Source organism: Hibiscus syriacus, unplaced genomic scaffold (assembly GCF_006381635.1).
Source record: "Hibiscus syriacus cultivar Baekdansim isolate YM2019G1 unplaced genomic scaffold, ASM638163v2 tig00110472_pilon, whole genome shotgun sequence".
Taxonomy (NCBI): domain Eukaryota; kingdom Viridiplantae; phylum Streptophyta; class Magnoliopsida; order Malvales; family Malvaceae; genus Hibiscus; species Hibiscus syriacus.
In genome coordinates, this window is record NW_024062752.1 from 917,628 (window position 1) to 929,849 (window position 12,222).

The 12,222-nt window shown below is 35.5% G+C and overlaps 1 protein-coding gene across 2 annotated transcripts; it reads right to left on the minus strand.

Annotated features, from left to right (window-relative positions):
* Positions 1 to 9,799: 9,799 nt before the first annotated feature.
* LOC120127688 (pentatricopeptide repeat-containing protein At4g21705, mitochondrial-like) lies at positions 9,800 to 12,165 on the minus strand. 2 transcript variants are annotated; one of them, XM_039145546.1, is made up of 2 exons: positions 11,846 to 12,165; positions 9,800 to 11,293 (listed from the first exon to the last, which is right to left on the minus strand). In XM_039145546.1, exons 1-2 carry the CDS (start codon positions 12,128 to 12,130, stop codon positions 10,055 to 10,057), a joined length of 1,524 nt encoding a protein of 507 aa, XP_039001477.1. In that variant the 5' UTR covers positions 12,131 to 12,165; the 3' UTR covers positions 9,800 to 10,054. The 2 variants fall into 2 exon arrangements, with proteins under 2 accessions (XP_039001477.1, XP_039001478.1); XM_039145547.1 differs by having other exon boundaries at positions 9,800 to 11,298; positions 11,846 to 11,978.
* Between the last annotated feature and the right edge of the window lie 57 nt (positions 12,166 to 12,222).

The following is a 12,222-nucleotide window of genomic DNA, read 5'->3' on the forward strand; positions in this document are numbered from 1 at the left end:
CGATCGTTCTCTGTTTTACTGTGTTTTTGATGTTTTATGATGTGGTGTTCGTTTGGTTATTGGTTTTTTGTGTTTGGCTTTTCAGTCTCTGGTTGTATTCGGGTTTTGATTGTTGACTTGTGTTGTGGTTCTTTGGTGGTGATGGTTTTTTTGCTCTGTTTTGGCTCCTTGATGATGGTGGTTTTCGGTTACGATGGCTCGGTATTTGACCGTTAGTCTCTCGGTTGATGGTACTATTTTCTGTGTTGATGTTTCTGCCTTGATTGGATCTTGGCAGTAGCTTGGTGGGGGTATTTATAGCCCCCACCGATGGTTATTCTGACGATCGTGGTAGGTTGGCTGAGGATTTCGGGATGGGTCAGTCCCGATCTCCTCGGCCAGAAATCTCGGTGGTCGGTGTGACTGACCCTTTGATTCCTGTGGTGCTGTGATATTAGGGTTTCTAAACCTTAAACATTACCTGGCTGGATCAGGCCTATCTGGTTGGGCCCATTAAACATGGACTGGACTTTTGGACCCTAAATAGACCTAAAACGAGGGGAAAAAAGAAAAGGAAATTAATAAATAAATAATAAATAAAAGGAAAAAATAAAAGGAAAAATATTTTTAAAATTATTTTTATATACGATTTGAAAAATGTTTTTCAAAATCATATAATATATTTTCAAAAAAATATTTTTAAAATTACATATTATATATTTTCTAAAATGTTTTTTAAAAAACTATATATATAAGTTTTCAAAATATTTTTTAAAAACTATATATATAAATGTTTTCAAAATGTTTTTTTAAAAACTATAATATATAAATATTTTCAAAATATTTCTTTTAAAAAATGTTTTTTAAAAACTATATTATATAAATTTTCAAAAATGTTTTAAAAAACTTTATATTATAAGTTTTCAAAATAGTTTTAAAAACTATATAATATATATATTTCTAAAATGTTTTCAAAACTATATATATATTATATAGTTTCCAAAAATATTTTAAAGACTATATATTATATATTTGTTTTCAAAAACAATTTGCAAACTATATAATATACATATATATAGATATATATCTTAAATATATATATGACGAAAATGAGTGTCTACAACTGCCTCTCTTTGTCCTTTTTCGTGGAACGAAAAATAGGAAAAAGATAAAAAGACACAAATTTTCGTTCGGTGGAGTTGAAGAATAACTTCTTGTCGAACTGGATTACGGATGGCTCCTTCGTCGCGAAGTCGAGTCCATCTTGAAATGACATGGTATTGAAGCCATAGTTCGACATTTGAAACCGAAATGTGGCTTCTCGTTGCCAAACTGTAATTAAACTCGGTCTTCTTCTCGGCTTAAAGACCTTAGTTAGAAATTCGAGTGGAAAGTAGTTCTTTGACTCCACCATGTGGTGATAAGCCCTCGAGCTGAATGGAATCAAACTTGAAGGGTCTTCGTTGACAGATAGTTTTTCTTGACTTAAGCTATGCTACCAAGAAATGATTTTTTGTTACTGAGGCACGGTTAACCCGAGTCTTCTTCTCGACTTGAAAACCTCGATTGCAACCGGACAGTAGTGTAATTGAGGTGTCATCGAGCTGAATGGAATCAAACTCGACCATTTTGGTGACAGATAACCCTTCTAGCCTTGAGTTATGTTGTAAATGATATACCCTCGAAGCTGAGTGTAATCGAACTCAAGGGTATTTGGCAGATAGCCCTTCTCGACTTAAGCTATGCTGCAAATGATGCGCCTTGGAGCTGAGCGTAGTCGAACTCGAAGGTCGTTGGTTGGCAGATAACCCTTCTCGATTTAAGTTATGCTGCAAATACTGGTGCCTTTGAGCTGGGTGTAATAGAACTCGAAGGTCTTTGGCACATATGCCTTCTCAACTTAAGTTATGCTGCAAATAAAGTGCCTTGGAGCTGAGCGTAGTCGAACTCGAAGGTCTTTGGTGACATATAACCCTTCTAGCCTTGAGTTATGCTGTAAATGATATGCCCTCGAAGCTGAGTGTAATCGAACTCGAGGGTCTTTGGCAAATAGCCCTTCTTGACTTAAGCTATGCTACAAATGATGTATCTTGGAGCTGAGCGTAGCCAAACTCGAAGGTCTTTGGTTGGTATATAACCCTTCTCGACTTAAGTTATGCTGAAAATGTTGGTGCCTTTGAGCTGAGCGTAGTCGAACTCGAAAGTCCTTTATTGGCAAAACCCTTCTTGCCTTAAGCTATGTTGCAACTGATTTCTTTTAAAAAAATGGCTTCCCTTCACGGGTCTAAGTCGGTCATAATTCTTCGGGTGGTTCATTTGAGCGAGTCTGAACCAAATGAGATGATCTTTGAATGACTCACTTTTTACGGGAAAACTCATTGATGAATTCTGACAGTCGAATATCTTCCGTTGTGGAATCGAAATCTGGCTTGAAGACATTAATTGGAAATATGTTGCTCATTGTTGAGTTGAGCTGAACTGAATTTGTTTTGAATTAGTTCTCGAAGCCATCTGAAGTTAATTGTCAATCTTTCAATCTGTCGAGTTGGTTGCAGTGTAACTTCTTGTTGCCGAGTTAAGCAACCACCATTAATCTTTTAAGGTGCTTTTGAATTGAGTATCATTCGTCTTGAAGTCGAAACTTGACTCTGAAAAGCTTTAAAAAAATCATGTATGCGAAAAATAATAAATGTGATGCTCTTAATTATGTCTAAGATGCATGCAACATGAATGAGTTATGTTTTATCTCTTGGATGGAGTCTCGTGCTTTGTCTGTCAATCTGGTCCTTGGAACCGATCGTGCCCCATTCTCTTTTCAAGCTCTGGCTTTACAGACCTTTCATATCTGAGACAGTTATGTTTGAAAATGTTTTTCTCATTTTTCTTGTTTTAGGAGGGAAAATGATAAAAATGCTGTAAAATATTGTTCGTAATTGAATCAAATTGTAAACGCGAGTTCAAAGAATATCAAAGGAATCAAGAGCTCTTTTAATGCTTTCAGAGTTACAGCTCTTTGACAAATGTTCAAATGGATGAGTTGGCTTTAGGTTGGCCTCATTTCTAAGGGTTTGGTAACCCAAAATGTCATTTTTTTTAAATATCGCAATACGCTTTGATATTTCAATTGGGTGCGGACAAAATGACGCAACTAGCATGATCATTTACTAGCCCTTTTATTTCGGTCCTGAAATCTTCTATTTATTCAAGCTTTGTAGGCTCCTCTAAAAAAGCAGTGCAAAAAATATCGGTCTAAAAATGAAATTCTTGAGTGCACATGTATAGTTGACTATAACATGTGTTCCTTAACTCCCTTAGTTCATCATTATCGAAAATTTCTTGCTTAGATAAATTTGATTTAATTTGTCGTTATCTGGTTAGCTGAATCCATAAAGCCAAGGCGTTTAACCAATTGCTTTAGAGGGACAACTTAACATTATAATCATTTTTATCAAGTTAATTGAAGGTTTCATCTCATCAAAAAATCTTCGGCTGGACAATAACAGTGGAGCAAACACCGAATTGCCGAGTGTTTAAGCAATGTCATGGTTTGAACGTAATCTATTCATAAGGCTAGGGCTTTCAAGTTTCCTCTATAACCAATTGCCTTAGTGGAATAGCTCAACTTTGCGGATTTAATTTCTTAAGATTGTCACGAAGAACCAGTTATACTCTAGGTGTTGTTGAAAGTAAAAAAAATTCATCTTTAGAGTTCAATTTTCAAGCAACTGACCTAAACTAGATTCACCAACTCGATTATTTCATCTGTAAAGATCATGATCATCACTAAACGTCTTAAATAAAAAGCATAGTAATGTCATATGCAAAAGGGTGCCTCATGTTGTCTGCAACTTATGAAAGGAAAAGGTTATATTGGTTAATTGCAAGAACAAGGTACGGTGTTTGAGGGTATATTCTGGGTAAGGTCAAGGTCCTTGTTTTAGATCATGTTACTTTGTCAAAAGATCTGTAACTTTGAACCATTTACAGAGTTTCTTAATTCAGTTGATATTCAAAGAATTGCAAGTTTGCAAATGTGATTCATTGCTCGTCATCATTAAAGTAACATAAATTTATTCAAATGTTTTTACAAAAAAACTTGAAAAAAAGAAAGAAAAAACAAATTCAAACAGAATGTCACAAAATTGAATAAGGCCTCATCAGGATGCCCTATTTTCCATGACTCTTTCTGCTTTGGGAGTGTCATTGCTTTCATCATAAAATTCCAACTCTTTTCTGTCCATCATTAGCTGGATCAAGGCTCTAAATTCGACACATTCTTGTACATCATGTCCATTTTCATTGTGATAACAACAATGACTGCCACCTTTGGAATCTGATGTGTTAGGATGTGGTGTAAGAAACCCTATTTATCATTTGCCTCTATACCCAAGCAAGAGGTGTCTTCACTTCGGAAACTCTAGTTTTGGCCTTTTTACCCTTTTCCGGTGATTGCACTTTCCTTATTCTCTTGATGATTAGGTAGAGGGTTCTGTGCAACATGGGGTGATTCTGAATTATTAAAATGAATCCAACCCCGGTTGTGCATCCTTTAGATAACCCTCTTAAAAGGGAGGCGATTTTCAATAGCATGCCCCGAAACCGCCATGATATTCACAGTGCATATTGTTTTTATACCATCTGGGGTATGGGGGCTTTAGAGGTATTTCGGGATAGGTGACACCATATGTGCGTCAAATAATTATTGGTAGATCTCCTTGTATGTCATAGGAATGGGATCAAAATGCTCATTTTCTCTCATTGGTTCTTGCCTAGAAGAGGGTACAGCTACAAACGATTTCAAAATGTTGATGATCTTTCTTTCTTTCTTCAAAGGAGGTTTTCCACTCGTCTTACCTCATGGTTTAATGGTAATTTCTAGCCTCGTTGTTTTGACCTCTTCATCAAATTTCGGAATACGGTAACTATCCAAATTATCTTGAAGTCATGGTAAGATTCTGGGTGAGACAACCAGTTGCGAGGTAGGTGGCATGGTTACCCCTTTCGATGAGCCTGCCCTAGGAGCACTTGTATGACGTAGGCCAGCTAACTTGGAAACGATCTGATCGACCAAGGACTCTTGGCCTTTCGTGATTGCATCTAGGGTACTCTGGTTATTCTGATTTATCTTTTCTTCTAACTCTCTCTGGAGCTTTAACACATTCTCTTCGATCTGAGTAATTTTGGCTTCCATATTCTTTTCGGTTTGAATGAGGATGACACGTGTCCGAAGCTTATGGAGGTATATCCGGTATTTATACCATTCCATTATGAAAATCTCTTGTTAGTTCATGTGAATGCAATGAAAAAAAGAAAATTATACGAAATATGCAAGAATGCATGATGCATGAAATGTTCGAGGCATTAATCCAAAAAATGTGTCTGTTATTTTGAATAATTCTTATTGGGGACAAAAGTGTTACGTCTGAAGAGATAAAAAACTTTTTAATGGTATAGATTCTGCATCGCTTCTGACAAGTTGATTCGTCTTCCGCCTTTTTTCCCGGTTGAATATCCTGTCGAACCATTTTGGTTCCTTTGGCTAAACTTGTGCAGGTGACGAGCTGCTCGCCCCAAAAAAGGTCTCGAAAGACTGCATCTCCGGCTTTCACTCTATGTCGAGCTTATTCCAAACGAAAGTGCCATCGGAGCCCTCCATTCGAAGTTTATCGACTTGTTTCTGGAATTCGTCAATAATGGTCTCCAGCTTAGCTAGGGTTTCGCCATCTTGTTCTTGTAGTTTTTAAAAGGACTCTCCGGGTCAGTAACTTTTCCTCGTCTTACGCCTGAACCTTTGTCTGTGAGTATTTTTTTACCACGGTTGGACTTCAGAGCTTTTTATCTCTTATATTATAACCCCTTTATCCATTAATGCAGATTATTCATGTTTAATAACACATTTTTGGTGGATCAACACCTCGTTTTAAATGATGCAAATGATGAAAACAAAATGAAAGAGAACAAAAATAAAATAAAAAGAGTTAGTGAGGTAAATAAAAATAATAATTAAAATGAAAAATCCTACCCCACATGATATCTACCCCACATGCTTTAATTCCTACCCGGACATGATCTCTATTCCGCATGCTAATTTCAAACAAATACTAAACCGCATATTTATCTAGTTCGCATGCTTTGAACAAAAAGTAAAGCAGAAAATAAAATCAAAGTAGCCTATAATTTAGAATGAGGTTTTGGGGTGGGCTCTAATTCGCTGTACTCTCCCGATTTAGGTTCTAAAGAAGGTATCCGAGTTCTCCTTGCTGGTACCCCTTGGGCTTGCCAGACCCTTAGTCCTAAGCCTATTATAAGCTTGTGTGGACTAAGTTAAACTTGAGAGGATACATTCCCTTATGCCTATGCGGTGAATAAATTCACACGAAGACATAAGATATATGAATCCCGAATGCTACTTGCTAGGCCTATGCGGAGAATAAATTCTCACAAAGGCGTCGCTTTCACTCCCACTTAAAAGGGTTCAGAGCTCGGGTATAGAGCTAGAGATAGAAACTTTTCAAAAATATGAAATCATTAAAAAACGTCAGTATAACTATTTATTTGGAAAAAAATCAAAGACAAATAATCGGAATCGAACAAATAAATTTAAATTTACTATTTTCGCATAAAAGACAACCGAAAATTAATTCAGGCCTGACTCACTTACTTGTCCCCAGCGGAGTCGTCAAGTTGTCTAAACCGTCTTTCGGTTGGGCCCGAAATTGGGCTTCGACTTGGATTAAACGAATTGGAGTCACCACTGATCATTTTAAAACGATATTTAGGTAGACCGGACACCATCTTACTTGATCTACGTTGTACCAGAGACGTGTCGGGCTCGGGAGTCGGTTACGGTTAAGGAATGATTAGCACCCTTGAACCGCCCTTTCGATACCAATTAATTTATCAGTTGTCTTTATAGCGAGAAATAGAAAATTTAAATTACCCGATTCAAATTATTTACCTTTGATCGGTTGAAAATTTCTCTACAAAGTTAGAATATTAGAGGAAATAAATAAATTAAAAACTAATACATTAATCAAAAGAAAAGGGAAAAAAAAAAAAATCAATAAATCAATGGAAAAATGAAAAAAATAAAATAAAATAGTAAATTAAAAAAATAATAAACTAATATATATATATATATAATATAATAGATAAAATATTAATAAAAAATAATTAAATAATAAAGAAAAAAAAAACAAAAAAAAAAATAATAATAAAAATATGCATGAGTGACCAAATTATAAGGAAATAAAATGGAAGGTTGAATTGAAAGAATAAAATTGATTTCAGGGCCAAAAATACATGGAAAAATACGGGGGACCAAACGCATAGTTACCTCTTTTAACTATGAAAACATGCGGATCCATTGCCTTCGGGTCGGTTGTGGGTAGTATTTAAGCCAAAATCCCAAAAAATTTACTCATTTCCCTCCCCTCATAGAAACAAGCCTTCCCCTATCCTAAACGCTCTCAACTCTCCCAGATAACGGTAGAAGCCCGGTCACCACCTCGGTGGCCAACCGCCGCCCAAAGCCGCTGGAAATCGCTCCGGCCACTTCCCACGGTGATCAGTGGAACCCAAATGTTTTCCCGTCACCCCGAAGCCAAAACGAAGCCCAAATCGCCTAAAAATGCCCTAAGCGACGTAGATCTAAGCCAAAAGTCTCGACCTTTTACCTTTCCGGTGACCTTTCTGCTTCCGTTCTCGCCGTTTGGCCTTTGTGCTTCGTTTCTTTACCCGATCGTTCTCGGTTTTACTGCGTTTTTATGTTTTATGATGTGGTGTTCGTTTGGTTATTGGTTTTTTGTGTTTGGCTTTTAGTCTCTGGTTGTATTCGGTTTTGATTGCTGACTTGTGTTGTGTTTCTTTGGTTGTATGGTTTTTTGGCTCCTTGATGATGGTGGTTTTCGATTACGATGGCTCGGTATTTGGCCGTTGGTCTCTCGGTTGATGGTACTTTTTGTGTTGATGTTTATGCCTTGATCGGATCTTGGCAGTAGCTTGGTGGGGGTATTTATAGCCCCCACCGGTGGTTGTTCCGACGATCGTGGTAATATGCTCGTGGTGGTTGGTCGAGGATTTCGGGATGGTCAGTCCCGATCTCCTCGGCCAGAAATCTCGGTAGCCGGTGTGACTGACCCTTTGACTCCTGCGATGTTGTGATAGTAGGGGTTCCAAACCCTAAACATTACCTGGCTAGATCAGGCCTATCTGGTTGGGCCCACTGAACTTGGACTGGACTCTTGGACTCTAAATAGACCTAAAACGAAGGAAAATTAATAAATAAAAATAAATAAATAAAAGGAAAAATATTTTTTAAAATTATATTTATATACGATTTGAAAAAGTTTTTCAAAATCATATAATATAATATTTTCAAAAAATATTTTTAAAATTACATATTATATATTTTCTAAAGTTTTTTTAAAAACTATATATTATATAAGTTTTCAATTTTTTTTAAAAAACTATATATAAAAAATGTTTTCAAAATTTCTATTAATATAAATGTTTTCAAAATATTTCTTTAATTTTTTTTTTTAAAAAAAACTATATTATATAATTTTCAAAAATGTTGCAAAAAAACTTTATATTATATAAGTTTTCAAAATGGTTTTAAAAACTATATAATATATATATTTTCTAAAATGTTTTCAAAATTATATATATATATATATATATTATATAGTTTCCAAAAATATTTTAAAGACTATATATTATATGTTTGTTTTCAAAAACAATTTGTAAACTATATAATATACATATAGATATAGATATATATCTTAAAAAAGATATATGGACGAAAATGAGTGTCTACAGTTATTATTTAAATAATAAAACCGGTAAAAAATAATCGGAAACATTATTATTTCTACCGATTTTATTATTATTGGACTCTTTACCAGTTTTGATAACATATCCGGTAAAGCGCTACCTAAAACATTATTTTTTTGCTGGTTTTTTCTATCGAGTTTACCTATATCGGTAATTAATAATAATAACAAAACTGGTAAAAATAATAATATTTTTAATCATTTTTATCGATTTTTCTTTTTAAATAATAATAAAATCAATAACATCTTTTTTTTTTACCTATATTAAGGTTATCACAGCGTATAACTGCATATAGAGAGGACATGAATGAAATGTGAAGTATTAAACTATAAAATATCTTTTCCGCCTTTTATATTGAAAGTGGGTATTACTCCCAATAACATCAATGCCCCAACCTTTGCTTTACGAATTATCCTTTTATCCAAAGCCGTTTATCTTCTCCATGACATTTCAAGATCCAACTGTGAAGAAAAATGGTTAAGTTGCAATTTAATTAAAAAATATACTTAAAAAATAATTGTGTATCAAATATCTCATATGATAAAATACATGAAAACCATCCTTGAAATTCCCCACCTTGCAAAAGCCATCAATGAATGAGGCTACTCTATATATGTTATGAGAGAAGACTCGAAATACCTTTTGATAATTTGACCAAATATGCCACAAGCTTCGACCATTTCAACAACCCACTTATGAGAATGCTGTAACTCACCATTTTAGGTGATAAACCTTCCTCCAACATCCTCTTATAAAGCTAAACCACTCTTCCCAGACGCATCGATAACCGAGCTTAAAAACAACTACATCCAACATGATACCTCGTTCTAAATTTAAGTACACTTAGCATTTACTGTCCGCTATGCTACTCCATGATTGTCTTAAAATGAACGCTCATAAAATGCATCAACTCATATCATAGGCAAAACATTCATAAGGCGAATCAACATGATATCGAAACGGGTCACTGGTAAATGGGGGGGACATGATAAATAAGCCAAATTAATTTCATGCTTCTAACGACAAATAAGTTGACAAATCTGCATACATTTCAAAGAATGCTCCTGAAGGAGACAGAGAAATAAAGATATCACCAACGAGGAGCAAAATGTCTCCAGAACTTTCAATATAGCAAGTTCAAGCTGTAAGGTCATCATTTGGTCAGATTGACGGTTAAAATGATTGTGTCCAGCAATGGTTAATGTGCAAGTAATACGAATACTACCATATTATAAACCACTTAAGAGTTTTGGTTTCGAAAGCTAAGGACCTTTATTGTTTCCTCATCTTCATCTATTTCATCATCCTTCATACTCTCCAAAAGCCCCTCTACTTCTTTTCCATTTCTGATGTATGCCTTTAAGAGTGCATGATACATTTCTCTACTTGCAGGAACCTTGATTCTCAACAATTTTACAAAAGCTTCTGCATCTTTGACTTCTCCGTTCTCGCCTAGCCAACTCAATATGCTTGAAATTAAACTTTGTTTTGGCCTCCATCCTTGATTTTCTGCTTCTATAGCAAGAGCTTCCTTAAAGCACTCAAAAGCCTTCTCCATATTGTTCTTATTCATGTATCCAGTTGCAATAATAGACCAACAGTTTGGGATTGCAGTCTTCTTTCTTTTGATTATATCCTGCAGCTTTGCTTCGGCCTTTTCAGCTAAACCTTTCTGACAATATCCTATAAGAAGAACATTTGGCACTCGGAAATCGTAAGTCTTACAAGACGACTCCCACTCATCAAGCAACTTTTCTGCTTCTTCAGACTCGCCAAGCTTTACCAAGGAACTGAGCATTACAATGTAGTTTTGGTTGGTTTGCTTCTTACATTTGGACTTTTGAAGGTCCCACAGCCTTTTCATTTCATCTTTGTTTCCTAAATGGGCATAAGAAGAAATCAAATGGTCATAGCCTAGAGCATCTTTACTGACTTTCTTCTCGCATTCCTTGAGATAATGAAGTGCCTTTTCTTTAAGGCCTGCTTTTATGTAATAGTTTGCCACTACGGAATAAGTGCACCAATCCATTTGAATGTGCCGTTGGCTGCCCATTTCTTGTAGAACCTTCTCCATGTTGTTATAATCACCTCTTGCTCCATAAGAATTGATGCAAATTTTATAGCTGAACTTGTCAGGGGAGACACCATTCACCTTCATCTCCAACAATACATCAGGGACTTTTTCAAGTTGACCTGTGTTCGTGTAGAGGCACATAATGTCATTGTAGTTAAGCGGAGAGGAAAGAAAACCCATCTCCTTCATCTTCTTCATGATTGAAAGAGACTCATCAATAAGGCCCTCTCGAACATAGCAATTTAAAAGAGCACCATAGGTCTTCACACTTTTATACTGATCATTTAAGCTACTAAAGAAGTTCTCAGCCGCACTTAGCCCATCAACTCTACCGATTAGATCCAACTGCACAGCAGAGTCACTCGATGAAAATTTGAGGCCGTTACTACTCATCCATTTGGAAACCTGCTCTGTCAAGGATCCAACATAAGGAAACAAGAAAAAGGTAATAAACTTAAAAACTCATACATACTGTCAGAACATTTGGTAATTGTACAGAGGGTGTTCAACTTTGCTGCATTCACGTGTGAAAATGAATGGTGGTAGCAAAAACACAAAAAAAAATTTATAGAAAACTTAAGAAAAGCTTCAATAATTCGGATTTCCCAATCTCCCTTGCAGTCCACAGCAAGGCATTTGAGCCCTTAGTAAATATTCAGATAAATTCCCAACAAATAACGTTTCAACAATAAACACTTGAAAGATCTAATTTTGTACCATTATAAAACACCACCTGTCCATGAAAAAAATGGGTATCCCAAAACACCTACTTTTCCATTTATTTCCATTGCTAGCTATTCTAAACAGCTTAATCAACCAAAATTCAACATTTTTCGATACGAAGCGGAAAAGAAAAGAACAACCCAAAACTTAACGAACCATAACACAAGTTATACAACAGAGAGGGAAAAAAAAGAATCAATCATTTGCTAATATCAATGAGCTCCTTTAACTTACCTCCAAAGCATGAGTATAACGCCTGCGGGAACGTAAATCGCGGATGATACGCTGCAGCTGGAACTCTTTGATATTTTTCCCTTCTTTAACCCATTGTTGAAGAACTGGAGCTACACTGAAGTTTGGGTCTCCTACAGCATTGATTCTTGAATGAAGGTCGTTTCTGTTTGCTGGGTTTGGTGTAAAAGAATATGCTCTGGTTCTTGCCAATGTTACTATTGACTCAGCTGTTAAAGTTTTGTTTTTCTTCTTGTTCAACATAGTGAACAGAACTCTTGATGCCATTGAAAAATAAGGGATTTTCCTATCTTTTTTTATTGTTTGAGCCTTTTGAGGTTTTGGAACAATGTTGTGAAAGCTGGATTGATTTATACACT

What these genes read in the sequence shown, in the direction of transcription:
- LOC120127688 (XM_039145546.1), bottom strand. Translation starts at nt 12,130, where the DNA reads ATGGCATCAAGAGTTCTGTTCACTATGTTGAACAAGAAGAAAAACAAA. An exon ending in GTTATACTCATGCTTTGGAG is followed by an intron (nt 11,294 to 11,845) that starts GTAAGTTAAAGG and finishes TTGACAGAGCAG; the next exon opens with GTTTCCAAATGGATGAGTAG.